The sequence below is a fragment of the Lampris incognitus genome, chromosome 20 (genome assembly GCF_029633865.1).
Source record: "Lampris incognitus isolate fLamInc1 chromosome 20, fLamInc1.hap2, whole genome shotgun sequence".
NCBI lineage: Eukaryota > Metazoa > Chordata > Actinopteri > Lampriformes > Lampridae > Lampris > Lampris incognitus.
The window spans coordinates 29366891-29384149 of record NC_079230.1 but is presented as its reverse complement, the minus strand read 5'-3'; the positions used below and the strand labels follow the sequence as shown (position 1 = coordinate 29384149).

At 49.9% G+C, this 17259-nt stretch overlaps 1 protein-coding gene across 1 annotated transcript in view; it reads right to left on the bottom strand.

The window, feature by feature from the left end:
• ank2b (ankyrin 2b, neuronal) overlaps nt 1-17259 on the bottom strand; it is a 117325-nt gene that overhangs the window by 39311 nt on the left and 60755 nt on the right. Inside the window, exons 14-26 of the mRNA XM_056300764.1 lie at nt 12624-12722; nt 12332-12529; nt 10689-10787; nt 10073-10171; nt 9559-9756; nt 8729-8827; nt 8479-8577; nt 8153-8251; nt 7470-7568; nt 7267-7339; nt 3564-3705; nt 1280-1367; nt 593-696 (exon numbers count right to left, since the gene is read on the bottom strand). Coding sequence (XP_056156739.1) covers nt 593-696; nt 1280-1367; nt 3564-3705; nt 7267-7339; nt 7470-7568; nt 8153-8251; nt 8479-8577; nt 8729-8827; nt 9559-9756; nt 10073-10171; nt 10689-10787; nt 12332-12529; nt 12624-12722 — 1496 coding nt within the window. The remainder of the gene's footprint in view (nt 1-592; nt 697-1279; nt 1368-3563; nt 3706-7266; nt 7340-7469; nt 7569-8152; nt 8252-8478; nt 8578-8728; nt 8828-9558; nt 9757-10072; nt 10172-10688; nt 10788-12331; nt 12530-12623; nt 12723-17259) is intronic.

Genomic DNA, 17259 nt, shown 5'->3' with positions numbered 1-17259 from the left:
CTACACGTCAACATCCCCAACCCGCCCACAGCCGGAGTCCGGAAATTAAGTATTAACCCACTCACTGCACATTTCATTCTTTTATTTATGCATACAGCTACTCAAACGATGAGGATTAAAGCGGGATTACACGAGGTCATGTTCTGCCACAAAATAATAGCATGCTAAAATTTGCAACGTGGCCTAATCCAGCGAGGCGTCCGGGCCCCCGCGTATCTCCACCGACAACTGCCATGTCACAGACAGGACGCCGAGGAGGCAGCCTTGTGGAGGAAACGTCAACAAAAGGAGGCTAATTAACCAGCGAGCTGATCATAAGCCGGGGTATAATTAACTACTTGGAAGCTATCGAGGGCTCCGCCACAAGTGCCTGGATGAGACGGGGCTAACTGAAACAAATACATATTCATGGACATAATTTGCAGCCCCATGCTCATACACCGGCGTGTTCGATTAACTAATTAGAGCTCCTAACGGTGCAAGACATGTTATGTCGGGTGTGTAGAAGAGATAAAGCGAAGTCCAAGAGGTGTGTTGGCGTCCTACCGTTTTAAAGCATCGCGCGTCTGTCCACCACGCAGGCGGTACCTACCCAGAGTGAATGGGACTGGAGGACAGAGCCACGTTGTCCAGGTTCTCTGTGCCCCAGCTCAGCCGGTACGAGTCCTTCTCGTTTTCTCTGGAAAGCGAAGACACCTAGTAGAGAAAAAAGCAGCTACATGTTAAAACGCTACAAGAAACTAAACGCACTGAAATCAAAAAACCCCCTGATGCTGTGTTAGAACCTCAGACTTCCACTGGTTTTGGCTGAGTAAAGACATATACGTAAAGACGTACACAAAGATATATATATAAAAACATACATAAAGACATACATAAAGACATATACATAAAGACTTACACAAAGATATATATATAAAAAACATACATAAAGACATACATAAAGACATATACATAAAGACTTACACAAAGATATATATATAAAAACATACATAAAGACATACATAAAGACATATACGTAAAGACGTACACAAAGATATATATAAAAACATAAATAAAGACATACATAAAGACGTATACGTAAAGACGTACACAAAGATATATATAAAAAACATACATAAAGACATACATAAAGACATATACGTAAAGACAGTACACAAAGATATATATAAAAACATAAATAAAGACATACATAAAGACATATATGTAAAGACATACATAAAGACATATACGTAAAGACAGTACACAGAGGGAGGAAATCAGGGTCTCATAACTGTACCTGGTGGCTAATGAGAATCTCCTCCATCATGTCATCATGTTTAGGGGAATAGTAGCCGTGGTGGGTGGGGGTAAAGGACCTGTCCGAACTGAGAGAGAGAGAGAGAGAGAGAGAGGTAGGAGAGAGAGAGAGAGGTAGGAGAGAGAGGGAGAGGTAGGAGAGAGAGAGAGAGGTAGGAGAGAGAGAGAGAGGTAGGAGAGAGAGGGAGAGGTAGGAGAGAGAGAGGTAGGAGAGAGAGGGAGAGGTAGGAGAGAGAGAGAGAGGTAGGAGAGAGAGGGAGAGGTAGGAGAGAGAGAGAGAGAGGTAGGAGAGGGAGAGGTAGGAGAGAGAGGGAGAGGTAGGAGAGAGAGAGGGAGAGGTAGGAGAGAGAGAGAGCGGTAGGAGAGAGAGGGAGAGGTAGGAGAGAGAGAGAGCGGTAGGAGAGAGAGGGAGAGGTAGGAGAGACAGGGAGAGGTAGGAGAGAGAGAGAGCGGTAGGAGAGAGAGGGAGAGGTAGGAGAGACAGGGAGAGGTAGGAGAGAGAGGGAGAGGTAGGAGAGAGAGAGAGAGGTAGGAGAGAGAGAGGTAGGAGAGAGAGGGAGAGGTAGGAGAGAGAGAGAGAGAGAGGTAGGAGAGAGAGGGAGAGGTAGGAGAGAGAGGGAGAGGTAGGAGAGAGAGAGAGAGGTAGGAGAGAGAGGGAGAGGTAGGAGAGAGAGAGAGGTAGGAGAGAGAGAGAGGTAGGAGAGAGAGAGAGAGGTAGGACAGAGAGAGAGAGGTAGGAGAGAGAGGGAGAGGTAGGAGAGAGAGAGAGAGGTAGGAGAGAGAGAGAGAGGTAGGAGAGAGAGAGAGAGGTAGGAGAGAGAGGTAGGAGAGAGAGAGAGAGGTAGGAGAGAGAGAGAGGTAGGAGAGAGAGGTAGGAGAGAGAGGTAGGAGAGAGAGAGAGAGGTAGGAGAGAGAGAGAGGTAGGAGAGAGAGGTAGGAGAGAGAGAGAGAGGTAGGAGAGAGAGGGAGAGGTAGGAGAGAGAGAGAGGTAGGAGAGAGAGAGAGAGGTAGGAGAGAGAGAGAGGTAGGAGAGAGAGAGAGAGGTAGGAGAGAGAGAGAGAGGTAGGAGAGAGAGAGGTAGGAGAGAGAGAGGTAGGAGAGAGAGAGAGAGGTAGGAGAGAGAGAGAGAGGTAGGAGAGAGAGAGAGGTAGGAGAGAGAGGGAGAGGTAGGAGAGACAGGGAGAGGTAGGAGAGAGAGAGAGCGGTAGGAGAGAGAGGGAGAGGTAGGAGAGACAGGGAGAGGTAGGAGAGAGAGAGCGAGACAGAGAGAGACAGTGACAGAAGGGGTTGGAGAGAGCGGTAGGAGAGAGAGGGAGAGAGAAAGAGAGAGCGAGACAGAGAGAGAGAGGGGGTAGGAGAGAGAGGGAGAGAGAGGTAGAGGAGAGAGAGACAGGTAGGAGAGAAAGAGAGAGGGGGGGAGAGACAGAGAGAGAGCAAGAGGTAGAGGAGAGAACGAGAGAGAGGGGGGATAGGAGAGAGAGCAAGAGAGAGGTAGAAGAGAGAGAGAGAGGTAAGAAAGCGACAGAGAGAGAGAGGGAGTAGGAGAGAGAGCAAGAGAGAGGTAGAGGAGAGAGAGGGAGAGGTAAGAAAGCGACAGAGAAAGAGAGAGAGAGCAGAGTGGAGGTGTGACGCTTATGGATGTGGTCATGGACATCACACAGATCATAGCAGGGTTATGAAATTTAAAAAAAGCCGGGGCAAAAAAACAAAAAAAAACAAAAAAAAACCTTGAAATTCACAAAAAAAAAATGCTGAGGGGGGGAGAAAAAAAAAGGAAAGTGGCAAAGCAAAACAGCCGGTGTGTCATCCCAGCAGGGTAGGTGGTGAGCATCTGTGTGAGAAGGGCAGCACATTGTAAAATATACGTATCATGTACGCTAACACAAAAACTGTTCACTACAGCCCTACCCTGGACACAACACAGGACTTGCAGAGAAACGCGTCCAGCTGGCCCCGGCTGGACCAAGTGAATCCAGGCCGTTAAACGAGCGGACTCACTTGGCTCGGCACAGTGGGCCTTTACCCCCGACCGGGGCGGTGTCGGGGCACTTAAAGAGGTCGTGTACCGAGCCAGCTTCTGCACCTACCTTTGCATTCGACTATGGAGGCATGACAGGGGAGACAGAGAACAAACAATGGGATATGAGCAGGTGTTGCTGCAGGGGGCGCACACACACACACACACACACACACACACACACACACACACACACACACACACACACACACACACAGTGTTAGTTAGGTGGGCGTGTTTGATTCACCTGTCGGTGCGCGCCCCCTCCAGGCTGAAGCGGAGGTAGTTCATTCCATCCAGGTACTGTCCCGGCAGAGAGTCGTCTCCCAGCTCCCTCAGGTCCTCGGCCCTCAGATACTCCCCTCCATCCCCGGTCATCGTGTCATCACCTCAGGACAGCAAACAGAGGGAGGTGAATTGGGTTTTCCACATGGGGGGGGCGGGGGGGGTTTATTCGCTTCATAGCTAGTCTACGCATAGCGGCTGTTGGTAGCATATGGTCACGCTTTCTCTCCCATACAAACACCTCCCTCTTGAACATGTGATGGACGCATGTTTGTTTGTTGCTTGGCTTTCTCCCCCCCTTCCCCCTCCTTTTCTCCACAATTGCACTCGGCCAATTACCCCCCACTCTCCGAGCCACCCCGGTCGCTGCTCCGCCCCCTCTGCCGATCCGGGGAGGGCCGCAGACTACCACATGCCTCCTCCCATACATGTGGAGTCGCCAGCCGCTTCTTTTCACCTGACCGTGAGGAGTTTCACCAGGGGGACGCAGCGCGTGGGAGGATCACGCTACCCCCCCCCCCAGTTCCCCCTCCCCCTCCGAACAGGCGCGCCAACCGACCAGAGGAGGCGCTAGTGCAGCGACCAGGACACATACCCACGTCCGGCTTCCCACCCGCAGACACGGCCAATTGTGTCTGTAGGTAACATGGGGATTCGAACCGGCGATCCCCTTGTTGGTAGGCAACGGAATAGACATTTGTTAGCAGACTCCATGGCTTTATATGCATATTAAAGTGTATGCGCCATAGAGCTTAAAAAAAAAGAAGCTCTACTGCTGTTACCACTACTGTCCAGCAGGAGGCAGCACCACTACTGGCTGCAAGCAAACCTGGGCCAAAATACTCAAACCCTCAAATCCATTTTAAGCCAAAAACGATCTGAATCCCTTCAGGTCGTTTCTTGGGGCTGAGCCTGTTCGCTTCAAAATGGACTTAAGTTAGCAAACCCATCGACTGCATTCGGGGGGGGGGGGGATTCAGATAGGCGTTCCCGGGTATGCAGCGTGACTTTGCCCCAGGTGTGACGAAGCTTGACGCTAGGCCAGCATGATGGGCGGGGCGAGAGACACATACTGTAGTTAGATAGTGAAGTTCTGGTGCCAGTAGCATACAGGCTGGCTGGAAGGGAAGAGTGTTAAAAGAGTCAGCACACCAGCACATAACCGGGGTCAGGCAAAGTCTGTAACAGAAATGAGTGACTGACACCTTTTAGTTCAACTCAACCGCAAAGTCAGGACATTCACTACAGTGACTAGTATGGTTAAGAGGATTTTCTTATATAAAGTTCTAGTCATTTCCAGTTTATCTGCAACAAGTTCCACCAAAATGTCCGTCTTGACTCCCAGACTGTAAGGACTCGAACGCGCTGCAGCAGCGGGACGGCTCGGCACCAGTTCTGGAACGTTTGCCATGTTGTGTAATTTTACTCTCACAAACGCGTCGCAAAGTTAGCCGCTCAGGAGGTACAGAGGCTCGTCTGGTCATCGAAAGGTCGCTGGTTCGATCTCCAGCTCCTCCAGAGAGCGTGTCAAAGTGTCCTTGGGCAAGACACAGAACCCCCTAAGCGCTCCTGATGGGCAGGTTGGCGCCTTGCACGGCAGCCTCCGCCATCAGTGTGTGAATGTGTGTGTGAATGTGTGTGTGAATGTGTGTGTGAATGTGTGTGGATGTGTGTGTGAATGTGCTCTGAGTGGTTGGCAGACTACAAAAACACAGTATAAAGGCAGTCATTTTACCATGACGCAGTCACTACTGCTGGAAATACACAAGTGTGATTCCATAAAAATGATGACTTTGGGTGGGGTTACACAAATGAACTAGGGGTTTTGCAAACACACTGCGATACTGTAGGGGCGGCATGGCTCAGGAGGTGGAGCGCCTCGTCTGGTGATCGGAAGGTCGCTGGTTCGATCTCCAGCTCCTGCAGAGAGCGTGTCAAAGTGTCCTTGGGCAAGACCCAGAACCCCCTAAGTGCTCCGGATGGGCAGGTTGGCGCCTTGCACGGCAGCCTCCGCCATCAGTGTGTGAATGTGTGTGTGTGAGGCGCACACTGTGAAGCACCGTGAGTGGTCGGCAGACTAGAGAAACACTATGTAAAAACAAAAGCTGCAGTGCAATGCCGACAAAAATAACCACTAGAATACTGCACACTAAGTGGGTGCAGTCTGGGAGCTGTGTTGCGTTTCTTTACGTTCCACGTGTCTCATGTCTGTTCCAGCCTTTCCCGTCCTAAACCTCCCTATCCTGGCAGGAGAAGGAATAAGGCCTGACGCTGCAGAACTCTGGGCAAACTCTTCCAGAGAACTTAGCGACACTGTGAAAACACCCTCTGAGCATCTTCGCCGAGGAAACACACATCTTCAGATGTGTCTCTGGTTCTGACCCAAGGCCATTGTTTTTACTGCTACACATGAAAGATTAAAAAAAAAAAACAACATTTTTGGATCATATTTGTGGATGAGCTCATGCAATGGTAAAATAATATTAATATTTGCACTCGTATGTACATTAGCAAAGTGTGTGTTTAAATGCTATGTGGCAGATCTACTTTTCTAACGTGCTGCACACCAAATTCAGTCTTCTCATTTCCTTACCCTCAAAACATATTAACGCTTTGAACAGCAATTACTTGCTTTTCTCTTTTTAGGCTCCTCCCCCCTTTTCTCCCCAGTTGTATCCAGCCAATCACCCCACTCTTCCGAGCAGTCCGGGTCGCTGCTCCGGCCCCTCTGCCGATCCGGGGAGGGCTGCAGACTACCCCATGCCTCCTCCCATACATGTGGAGTCGCCAGCTGCTTCCTTTCACCTGACAGTGAGGAGTTTCACCAGGGGGACGTAGCGTGGGGGAGGATCAGGCTATTCCCCCCAAATAGGCCCCCACGACCGACCAGAGGAGGCGCTAGTGCAGCGACCAGGACATATACCCACATCCGGCCAATTGTATCTGTAGGGATGCCTGACCAAGCCAGTAACACGGGGGATTCGAACTGGTGATCCCCGTGTTGGCAGGCAACGGAATAGACCGCTACGCCACCCGGACGCCCCACTTTTCTTAATTTGTATGTAAATATCATGCACTTTGTAACATGAACTTCTAAACTTAGAGCTAGGAATGATACAAATGTGTCTGTGACGCACGCCACAGCAGTCCACGTGGGTTAATCCAGCACAGCAAGTCCTCACACACAGCCCAGGGCTGGTCTGCTGAATACCTTCAGTGTCAGTGGAGTCGTCCGACATGACGTCCTCCTCACCGGGCTTCAACGCTGTGGGTGGACAGCATCATCACTCACTAGCTCTAGAACGCCACAAGAAAGACCTGCAAGAGTCGCCTCAAGCCGTGGAGCCGCTCACAGGGACGTGTCAAACTGAATCCGAGGCTGAGCACCCTAATAGGCCACAAAACTGGTTGCACAATATGTGGTTTGCAACCCCCAACCGCTCAGTGGTTCGGGGGGGAGGGGGGGTGAAGTGGAACAGGGTCTAACTACACTGATTTGTGTCGAGCCTCCAAATAAGCGAACATACATAGAGTGGTCAATACAGTTGGGTGTAGCTGCTTCCTTGACGGCACGTGGACACATAGTCCGGAGGCCGCGGGCGGAGGGGGCCGGAGCGTGTGGATGGCGGTAACGGTGGCTGGCTCTTGTGTCAAACACGACTCACCTTCCTCATCCGAGACATCCAACACTTCAGTCATGGTCTCTGGCACGTTCAGCTTGTGCTTCTCCGTCACCGTCTAAAGCACCAAGAAAAGAAGGGTGGAGACGGCACACTGAGTTGAAAGCGTTTGGAGGTGCTGGACACATGCTGAGACAACAACAAGTAGATCCGACGCTCGGCAAGGAGGACGTGTCCATGCGTCCTACCGTTGTGGTGGTGATGATCTCCTCGGTGACGACCCTCAGCGTGTCCACCACTGAGATGTAGCCGAGTCGTCGAGCGATGGCCAACGCAGTGTTGCCATTCTGGAGGAGAGTACACACACACACACACACAGTGAGCATTCACAGAGAAAGAGACGGAGATGTAGAAAGGGCGCATTTATTTATTTTTGGGGATTTTTCTCCCCAATTATATCCAGCCAATTACATTGTCCAGTCTCTGCTCCGCCCCCTCTGCCGATCCGGGGAGGGCTGCAGACTACCACATGCCTCCTCCCATACATGTGGAGTCGCCAGCCGCTTCTTCTCACCTGACAGTGAGGAGTTTCACCAGGGGGACGTAGCGCGTGGGAGGATCACGCTATCCCCCCCAATCCCCACCCCCCGAACAGGCGCCCTGACTGGCCAGAGGAGGCGCTAGCGCAGCGACCAGGACACAAACCCACATCCGGCTTCCCACCCGCAGACACGGACAACTGTGTCTGTAGGGACGCCCGGCCAAGCCGGAGGCAACACGGGGATTCGAACCGGCGATCCCCGTGTTGGTAGGCAACGGAATAGGCCGCCGTGCTACCTGGACGCCCAAAGAATGCATTTATGTGTGTGCGTGCGTGCGTGTGTGTAGGTTTGTTTCCTTGGGACGACAGGCATTTTGTGTCTTTGCTCACCACAGTGATGGCGTTGGGCTTGGCACCGTGCTGCAGCAGCACGTTGATGATGTGTGTGTTGCCTTGCTGTGCCGCCTGATGAAGAGAAGTGTATCCATTCTGGAAAAGAACAAGTAGAAAAATATGCAAATGCAACGACAAATATATGTGACACAGAACAGAAATCATCGGCGAAGATCAGGAATCTTGCACCTCCCATACCAACGCAGCAGTTCTACTCCATCAGTCCATCACTCTATGTAGCATATTACACACACACATCTGGGATACGGCTTCAGTCATTAACGTGTAAATGTGGCCTGAGTATCTCACTCGGGTGTTAGTACCTTGGTCTTGCCATTGACGCTAGCTCCATTCTGTAACAGGAAGTTGACCATCTTGGCGTTCCCATAGTGACACGCTACGATCAGCGGGGTGTAGCCCAACTGTAAGACAACAATTCATCATTTAGAAACGTCCACCCTGAATATTACTGGGGGGGGGGGGGGGGACACACAACGTGGACTCAGGATGAGGATTGTTTGGAAGGATATGATCCAAAGATGATGATGATGATGAAGGTGGTATTGCACATACTTTAGTCTGCTGGTTCAGATTCGCTCCGTTTCTGGCCAAGATCTCAGCTACAGCCACCCGGTCTTCCTGGGCCGCCAGGTGGATGGAGGTCAGGCCGCTCTGACACACAAAACACACAGTGACCGTTCAGAGGAGACACAGCTACGGACCCCCCAACACGGACACCTTCCAGTTTGTCTGGCTTCAGTCTCAAAGACGAGACATGCAGACAGGGCTTTTTGACTAGCATGGCGTGATCAGGAGACATCCGGGAGGGCTGAGACACCGGGACAGCTGGCGTCTCAAGACGTCGTCTGAACAGTTATGTGCAGAGATTTGTGTTTTTGTGTAGTGTCACTTTTCAAGACCTTCTATAGCAGGCAGACTGGGTGTTTTCTCTCTACATTTACCCGCCCCCTTGACAGAAGCTGAGGAGGCGAGAGCATCAAAAAGAAAAAACAGTCTGCCTCATCTGCCCTGCGTGAGTTGATGGACAGCAGCATGATTCCTTACTGCATGTGTGTGTGTGTGTATGTGTGTGTGTGTGTGTGTGTGTAATTAACCCCACCTCTAATGTGATGCACAAAGCCGGGCAGTCATGGTTGTCAAGTGTAGCGAGTTAAAAGTTCTCAGATGTGCACAGCAACATCTCCCATAAATAGATTCAAAGCGCCCCCTACCTCACATTTGAACAAGATCTGAAGCGTCCCCATGTCAGCTCTATTGCAGAAGACACCAGCGACAACTAAGACCTGAGCAAGATAGTCCCCACCCCAAATTGCTTCTCTTCCCTTGCAAGGCCACCCAAAACACAAATGTAGGCAGGTCTTAAAAAGCACGCCCCCCCCTACCTTGGTGGGGATGTTGACCTGAGCTCCTTTGCTCAGCAGCAGGGCGGCCATGTCAGCGTGGCCCTCCTGAGAGGTCATGTGGAGCGGGGTCACGCCCTGTTTGGTCAGGACGTTGGTCTCGGCGCCGTACTGCAGCAGCACCGTGGCGATCTCCGTCTGGTTCTTCTTCGCCGCGATGTGGAGAGGGGTGTAGCCATTCTGACAGATCAACGGAGGGCAAGGGGAAGGCAAGGGCGGGAGGCGGGAGGCGGGAGGGCAGGGGAGAGGGCTGTCATCGTCACAAGGTGATGGGACTGGCTGTTTATGCAGTCAGTGCGATGGCAGCATGTGTGTGTGTGCACATATACCAAGTGGCAAACATGTTCTCAAAATGTATACACAAACATACAGCACCCCCACCACCACCACCACCACACACACACTCTTCAGCACATCCTCCACCTGGAAATCAATTCTCCTTCATCTCCCGAAAGAGACAGGAGTTTTTCTACATGAGCCACTTAGAGGCCCTCACCTTGGCCATGGTGTGGGGGGACGCTCCTTTGTCCAAAAGCAGGAGCGCCACCTTCTGATTATCATAATGCGCTGCGACATGGAGCGGGGTGAGGCCGTTCTGTGAGGGATGGATGGCGAGTGCACACGGATTAAACAGCCGTTAGCAGAATAAGCCGTCTATCAAACCAGTCCTTACGAAGCACACCATGATGAGAATTGTTAAGGGGAGACAAAATGGCGGGTTAAAATGAATTAGAGTAGTAGAGAGCAAGAGCTGGGAGGATCACTGGGCGGGTCCTTATTATGAGGAGAAGAAGAACATGTCCAAAGAAAAGAGAGGAACGTTGTTGGAAACACGAATCGGGTTATCGTTTCCTCGTGGAGTAGCAGCAGTTAATAAACACAGGAGGAGCTTATTTAATTAAACCAGTGCTTACCGGAGCTCTTCTAGTGAACATTACCTCAATGCAAAACACAGCAACAAACTTTTTAAATGAGCAGGCGTAACAATGTGTACTGGCTGGACTAAAATGAGTAAATGTCGCCTCGTGAACGTTTACTTTAGCAGTATCGAGCTGGTTTTTTATAGAAACGTTTTTGAACAGTTTCGCTACACAGCTGTTGGGGATGCTTACCTTCCCAGCCGCATCGGGGGGAGCCCGGCGCTGCAGCAGAAGTTTGGCCACATCCAGGCTGCCGTACTTAGAGGCCACATGCAGGGGGGTGAACCCTTTCTGCAAAGAAGAGCACACAAAACAGCGAGTTGTACGCAGAATGTCTCACGCACGCACACGCACGCACACGCGCGCGCACACGCACGGATGAACGGATTCAACTTTTCTGGGATGCTACACCTGGATTATTAAGCATAAAAGCAGCGCCCCGTCTTTTCCCCCTAAAGCCAGCAGAGGGCGCTCTGTGGCCATTTTGAAAAATTTCACTGGCAGGAGTCACGTGACCGGTGTGTTTATGACCCAGCCCAGTCCATGGAGGGAAGCGAGCCTTTGTTTGTAAAACCCGAGGTTGTAAGTGATTTTTATAGAGGGATTGACACAAAATACAGTAAAAAAAAAACAGATGCCACAATGGTGACGGAGGGATTGAAGGTAAAAGGAAAAGATTTTTTTTTTACGTTTTTTTTTTTTTTTTTTTTACCTCGGTATAATGAACTGAAGAAACTGCACTGTGTCACCAACGACGATGAATATTGGTGGGGCATATTTTTCAGCTTGACAGACCCGAGCTGATCCCAGAACAGTTTGAAAAGAAATGATTTTCAAGTTCATAGCATTTTACGTCATCGTCTCTCGGCTCGTCACTTACACCGCAACAGCCACACCCTCTCCCCAGGGAGATGTGTGAGAGAGAATGTGAAAAAAAATGTGAAACATTTGAAAAACAGCCAGGAGCTTTTGTCCAGGAGCTGCAACATGTGACTCCAGAGTAGCAGATAATGGAGGACGCGGGTAAGCTGCGGGTGGTCCTGGGAGGGGGGCCGGCGGCGAGCATTGCAGCAAGATTTATATTTTCCTGCCACAACCTGAGAGACGCTGGGCGATGGCACCTATTGCTACTGTTGTTGTTTGGTATAATAACCATTGTTATTATTATAATCATTGTTGCATTGTGTTGTTGTTGTTTTACATGCTTCGGCAATATGTACACAAACGTATGTCATGCCAATAAAGCACATAGTGAATTGAATTGAATTGAGAGAGAGAGAGAGAGAGAGACAGAGAGACAGGGAGAGAGAGAGAGCTCAAAACAGAGACAGCGACAATGGCAGAGATAGCTAAACCGCTTAACCTCAACAAATGGAGATTTTCACCGCATCATGAAGGGCTTGGTCTCAGCCTCCAGAGGGTGTGACTAAATGGAGGACTGATCTGTGCTGGTCTGTGTGCCGAGCGAGGATCCTTGTACAAGCTAGGCTGAGTGCTGCCAGCCTCCTCTGCTAAACATCTCCACGGTTTCTGATGAAAAATCACTTGCCTGTGCTCAGACTTCATGCACAATTCAGAGGAATCCAATTTTAACAGACTCGTCAATCATTAATCAGAACTAGGTCGGTCCGAGAGGGCGGCCTCGGCGCTCCCGCTTTCGTAGCCCGTTACAATGTATTACGATTTACTGCATCTGCTATCCAATTTCATAACACAGTATATTCACTAAGAAACACATTCGGTTATACGTGATCGGTAGACCTACCTGGTGCCATCTTATCTAAGCTAACCTGGTTGTATTGAATGTGTGGAGGTGTGGCTCTCTCTCCCCCTACCTTGGTGGCCAGTGAGTGTGAGGCCCCGGCCTCCAGCAGGACAGAGGCTGTCTCCACCTGGCCTTCCCTAGCCGAGATGTGGAGGGGGGTGTAGCCGTTGGTGGTGGCGGCGTCGGGGTGGGCCATGTGCTGCAGCAGCAGCTGGACAATCTCCGTCTTCCCCAGACGAGAGGCGATGTGGAGGGGAGTCTGGTCCTCCTGCAGTTCACATGTGAGCGGGAACCGTTAGCATGGCTGACGTTCACCATAACGTACACGTGTGTGGCTGTGTGTGTTGCGTGTCCCATCTTACTCGTGCCCTGGCGTCCACCATCGCTCCGTTCCTCAGTAGACACCTCACCACCTCCACCTGACCCGCCCTGGCTGCCATGTGTAAGGCCGTCTCGCCACGCTACACACAGTAAAAAGCAAGTTTTGTGCGCACAAATGAGTACAATTACATGTTTTATCCCAAGAACAAGAGGGTATTACCCAATTAAGGATACTATCTCATGTGATTATGACCTCTTAAACGGACAACTCAATCCTTTTGGGAGATACATGTTCCTGTTAACGTGATGTTACCTCCATAATAGTGGCACATTTCAGCTGAAACTGAAACGGTCAGTATGGGTGCAAGAATATCTGAAGAGCTTTTACTTTTCCGCAGCACGGTATTGATGTACCGCTAATACAGTTTCTAGATATATTACATAATAAAAAAATGACCGTTGCGCAAAAATTGGCTTCCATTGCAAAGACAGCAGCAGTAGTAATGTGATGTGTGTTAGGTTAATAACAGGTAGCAAACACACACACACAAATGCCACCATAATGCCAGCATCACTGTGCTGTGCCAAACTGGCCACGGATATCACGTATTTTGTAATAATGCACAATCATAAAGAGACAAGTACATAACATATGCAAAAATCTATTAGACCTGATTAACTGCTTAATCTCACTGATATACAAAAACAAGAAAGAAAACACAAAACAAAAACAAAACACCTATTGAGAATAATGTATAAGCATTTTCAAAAGGCCCAGGCTACAGCCTCACTTTTCTCCTCGCACCCTGCCCAACGGGGTCTGCCGCCAGACCCCTTCTCAGCTGTGACATATCTTTTGTCACTGCGACGCTGAGCTACAGAAGTGTACCGAGGCCACCGAGGACAAACAGCCATAGTGAGAAACAAAAAAAAGCTGTATTTCAAGATTAGAGTCGACATTTCAAGTGAAAAAAGGCAAGTCTGCAAAAGACTTGAGGCTGGGGCGGAGGTCCACCTTCCAGCAGGGCAACGACCCTAAACGTAAAGCCCGGGCTACAATGGACGGGTTTAAAACAACACATATGCATGTGTTAGGAAGGCCCAGTCGAAGCCCAGACCTAAATCCAGTTGAGAATCTGTGGCAACATCTGAAAACTGCCGTTCACAAACGCTCTCCGTCTAATCTGACTGAGCTTGAGCTGTTTTGCAAAGAACAATGGGCCAAAATGTCAGTCTCCAGATGTGCAAAGGTGGTAGAGACATACCCCAACAGACTTGCAGCTGTAGTTGCGGCAAAAGGCGGTTCCACCAAGTAGTGACTCAGGGGGGGCTGAATACTTTTGCACGCCGCACTTTTCAGTTTTTTATTTGTCAAAAAAAAATTCAAAATCACGTATAATTTTCTTTGTACGTCACAATTGTGTGCCACTTTGTGTTGGTCTTTCACATGAAATTCCCACAAAAAATATTTATGTTTGTGGTCTAAATGGGACAAAATGTGGAAAAGTTCAAGGGGTATGAATACTTTTGCAAGCCACTGTACCAACACGGGGATCGGAGGTTCGAATCCCCGTGTTGCCTCCGGCTTGGTCGGGCATCCCTACAGACACAATTGGCAGTGTCTGTGGGTGGGAAGCTGGATGTGGGTATGTGTCCTGATCGCTGCATTAGCGCCTCCTCTGGTCGGTCGGGGCGCCTATTCAGGGGGGAGTAGTGTGATCCTCCCACATGATACATCCCCCTGGTGAAACTCCTCACTGTCAGGTGAAAAGAAGCGGCTGGCGACTCCACATGTATGGGAGGAGGCATGTGGTAGTCTGCAGCCCTCCCCGGATCGGCAGAGGGGGTGGAGCAGAGACCGGGACAGCTGGGAAGAGTGGGGTAATTGGCCTGATACAATTGGGGAGGGAGGAAGGGGAAAAAAAAAAGGGGGCGGCACAAAAAAAACAACTCCCTTTTTCCTGCTTGTTGCTGTTCTTTTGGCAGATGTGTGAAAAGAGTCTATTTATTGGAGGTACAGTCTGTAATGGCATGCACCACCATGGCTGTGGGGAGCACTGCAACAACACCAGCACACCACTGAGAACAAGAAACATGGCGTGTTTTACCACTGGGTCAACATGCTTTATTTGTTTGAGAAACGGAGACTACTGAAATCCTCTAAAGGAACCGAGTGCGACGCAGCACTGACTGGTTCTCCATTTGGCAGGTAAGGCAGGGCACAATGTTTACAAACTACTATGACTACCACTATTCCTGGCTGCTCCCGTTAGGGGGCGCCACAGCTGGATCATCCGTTTCCATCTCTTCCTGTCCTCTGCACACCAGCCACCTGCATGTCCTCCCTCACCACATCCATAAACCTCCTCTTTGGCCTTCCTCTTCTCCTCTTCCCTGGCAGCTCCATATTCAGCATCCTTCTCCCAGTATACCCAGCATCTCTCCTCCACACATGTCCAAACCCTCTCCATCTAGTCTCTCTTGCTTTGTCTCCAAACCGTCCAACCTGAGCTGTCCCTCTAATATACTCCATCCTAATCCTGTCCTTCTTCATCACTCCCAGTGAAAATCTTATCATCTTCATCTCTGCCACCTCCAGCTCCACCTCCTGTCTTTTCATCAGTGCCACTGTCTCCAAACCATATAACATAGCTGGTCTCACTACCATCTTGTAAACCTTCCCTTTAACTCTTGCTGGTACCCTTCTGTCACACATCACTCCTGACACTCTTCTCCACCCACTCCACCCTGCCTGCACTCTCTTCTTCACCTCTCTTCTGCACTCCCCGTTACTTTGGACAGTTGACCCCAAGTATTTAAACTCATACACCTTCATTACCTCCACTCCTTGCATCCTCACCATTCCACTGTCCTCCCTCTCATTCACACATATGTATTCCATCTTGCTCCTACTGACTTTCATTCCTCTTCTCTCCAGTGCATACCTCCACCTCTCCAGGCTCTCCTCCACCTGCACCCTACTCTCCCTACAGATCACAATGTCATCCACAAACATCATCGTCCACGGGGACTCCTGCCTGATCTCGTCCGTCAACCTGTCCATCACCACTGCAAACAAGAAAGGGCTCAGAGCCGATCCTTGATGTAATCCCACCTCCACCTTGAACCCATCTGTCATTCCAACCCCACACCTCACCACTGTCACACTTCCCTCATACATATCCTGCACCACTCCTACATACTTTTCTGCAACTCCCGACTTCCTCATACAATACCACACCTCCTCTCTCGGCACCCTGTCGTATGCTTTCTCTAAATCGACAAAGACACAATGTACCTCCTTCTTGCCTCCTCTATACTTCTCCATCATTATTCTCAAAGCAAACATCACATCTGTGGTGCTCTTTCCTGGCATGAAACCATACTGCTGCTGCTGATCATCACCTCTCCTCTTAACCTAGCTTCTATTACTCTTTCCCATGTCTTCATGCTGTAGCTGATCAACTTTATACCTCTGTAGTTGCTACAGTTCTGCACATCACCCTTGTTCTTGAAAATCGGTACCAGTATGCTTCTTCTGCACTCCTCAGGCATCCTCTCACTTTCCAGGATTGTGTTAAACAATCTAGTTAAAAGCCCCACTTCCATCTCTCCTAAACACCTCCATGCCTCCACAGGTATGTCATCAGGACCAACTGCCTTTCCACTCTTCATCCTCTTCATAGCTGCCCTCACTTCCTCCTTGCTAATCCACTGCACTTCCTGATTCACCATCCTCACATCATCCAACCTTCTCTCTCTCATTGTCTTCATTCATCAGCCCCTCAAAGTACTCCTTCCACCTTCTCAACACACTCTCCTCGCTTGTCAGCACATTTCCATCTCTATCCTTCATCACCCTAACTTGCTGCACATCCTTCATAGCTCGACCCCTCTGTCTAGCCAATCAGTACAAGTCCTTTTCTCCTTCCTTAGTGTCCAACCTGTCATATAACTCACCATACGCCACCTCTCTCTTCACTTTGTGCCGCATCTTCTTGTACTTCTGTCTACTTTCTTCATCTCTCCCATCTCACTTCTTCTTTGCCAACCTCTTCCTCGGTATACTTTGCTGTACTTCCTCATTCCACCACTGAGTCTCCTTGTCTTCCTTCCTCTGTCCTGAGGACACACCAAGTACCTTCCTAGCAGTCTCCCTCACTATTTCTGCAGTGGTTTTCCAGCCATCTGGCAACTCTTCACTACCACCCAGTGCCTGTCTTAACTCCTCCCTGAACTCCACACATCAGTCTTCCTTCTTCAACTTCCACCATTTGATCCTTGGCTCTGCCTCCATTTTCTTCCTCTTCTTGATCTCCAAAGTCATCCTACAGACCACTATGCTATGTTCACCCTTGTCACCGCCTTGCAGTCTCCAATCCCTTTCAGATCGCGTCTCCTACATAAGATATAGTCCACCTGTGTGCACTTTCCTCCACTCTTGTACGTCACCCTGTGTTCCTCCCTCTTCTTGAAATATGTATTCACCACAGCCACTTCCATCCTTTTCGCACAATCCACCACCACCTGTCCTTCCACATTTCTCTTCTCTCCTTGACACCATACCTACCCATCACCTCCTCATCACCTCTGTTCCCTTCACCAACACGTCCATTGAAGTCCACTCCAATCACCACTCTCTCCTCCTTGGGTACCCTCTCCACCACGTCATCCAAC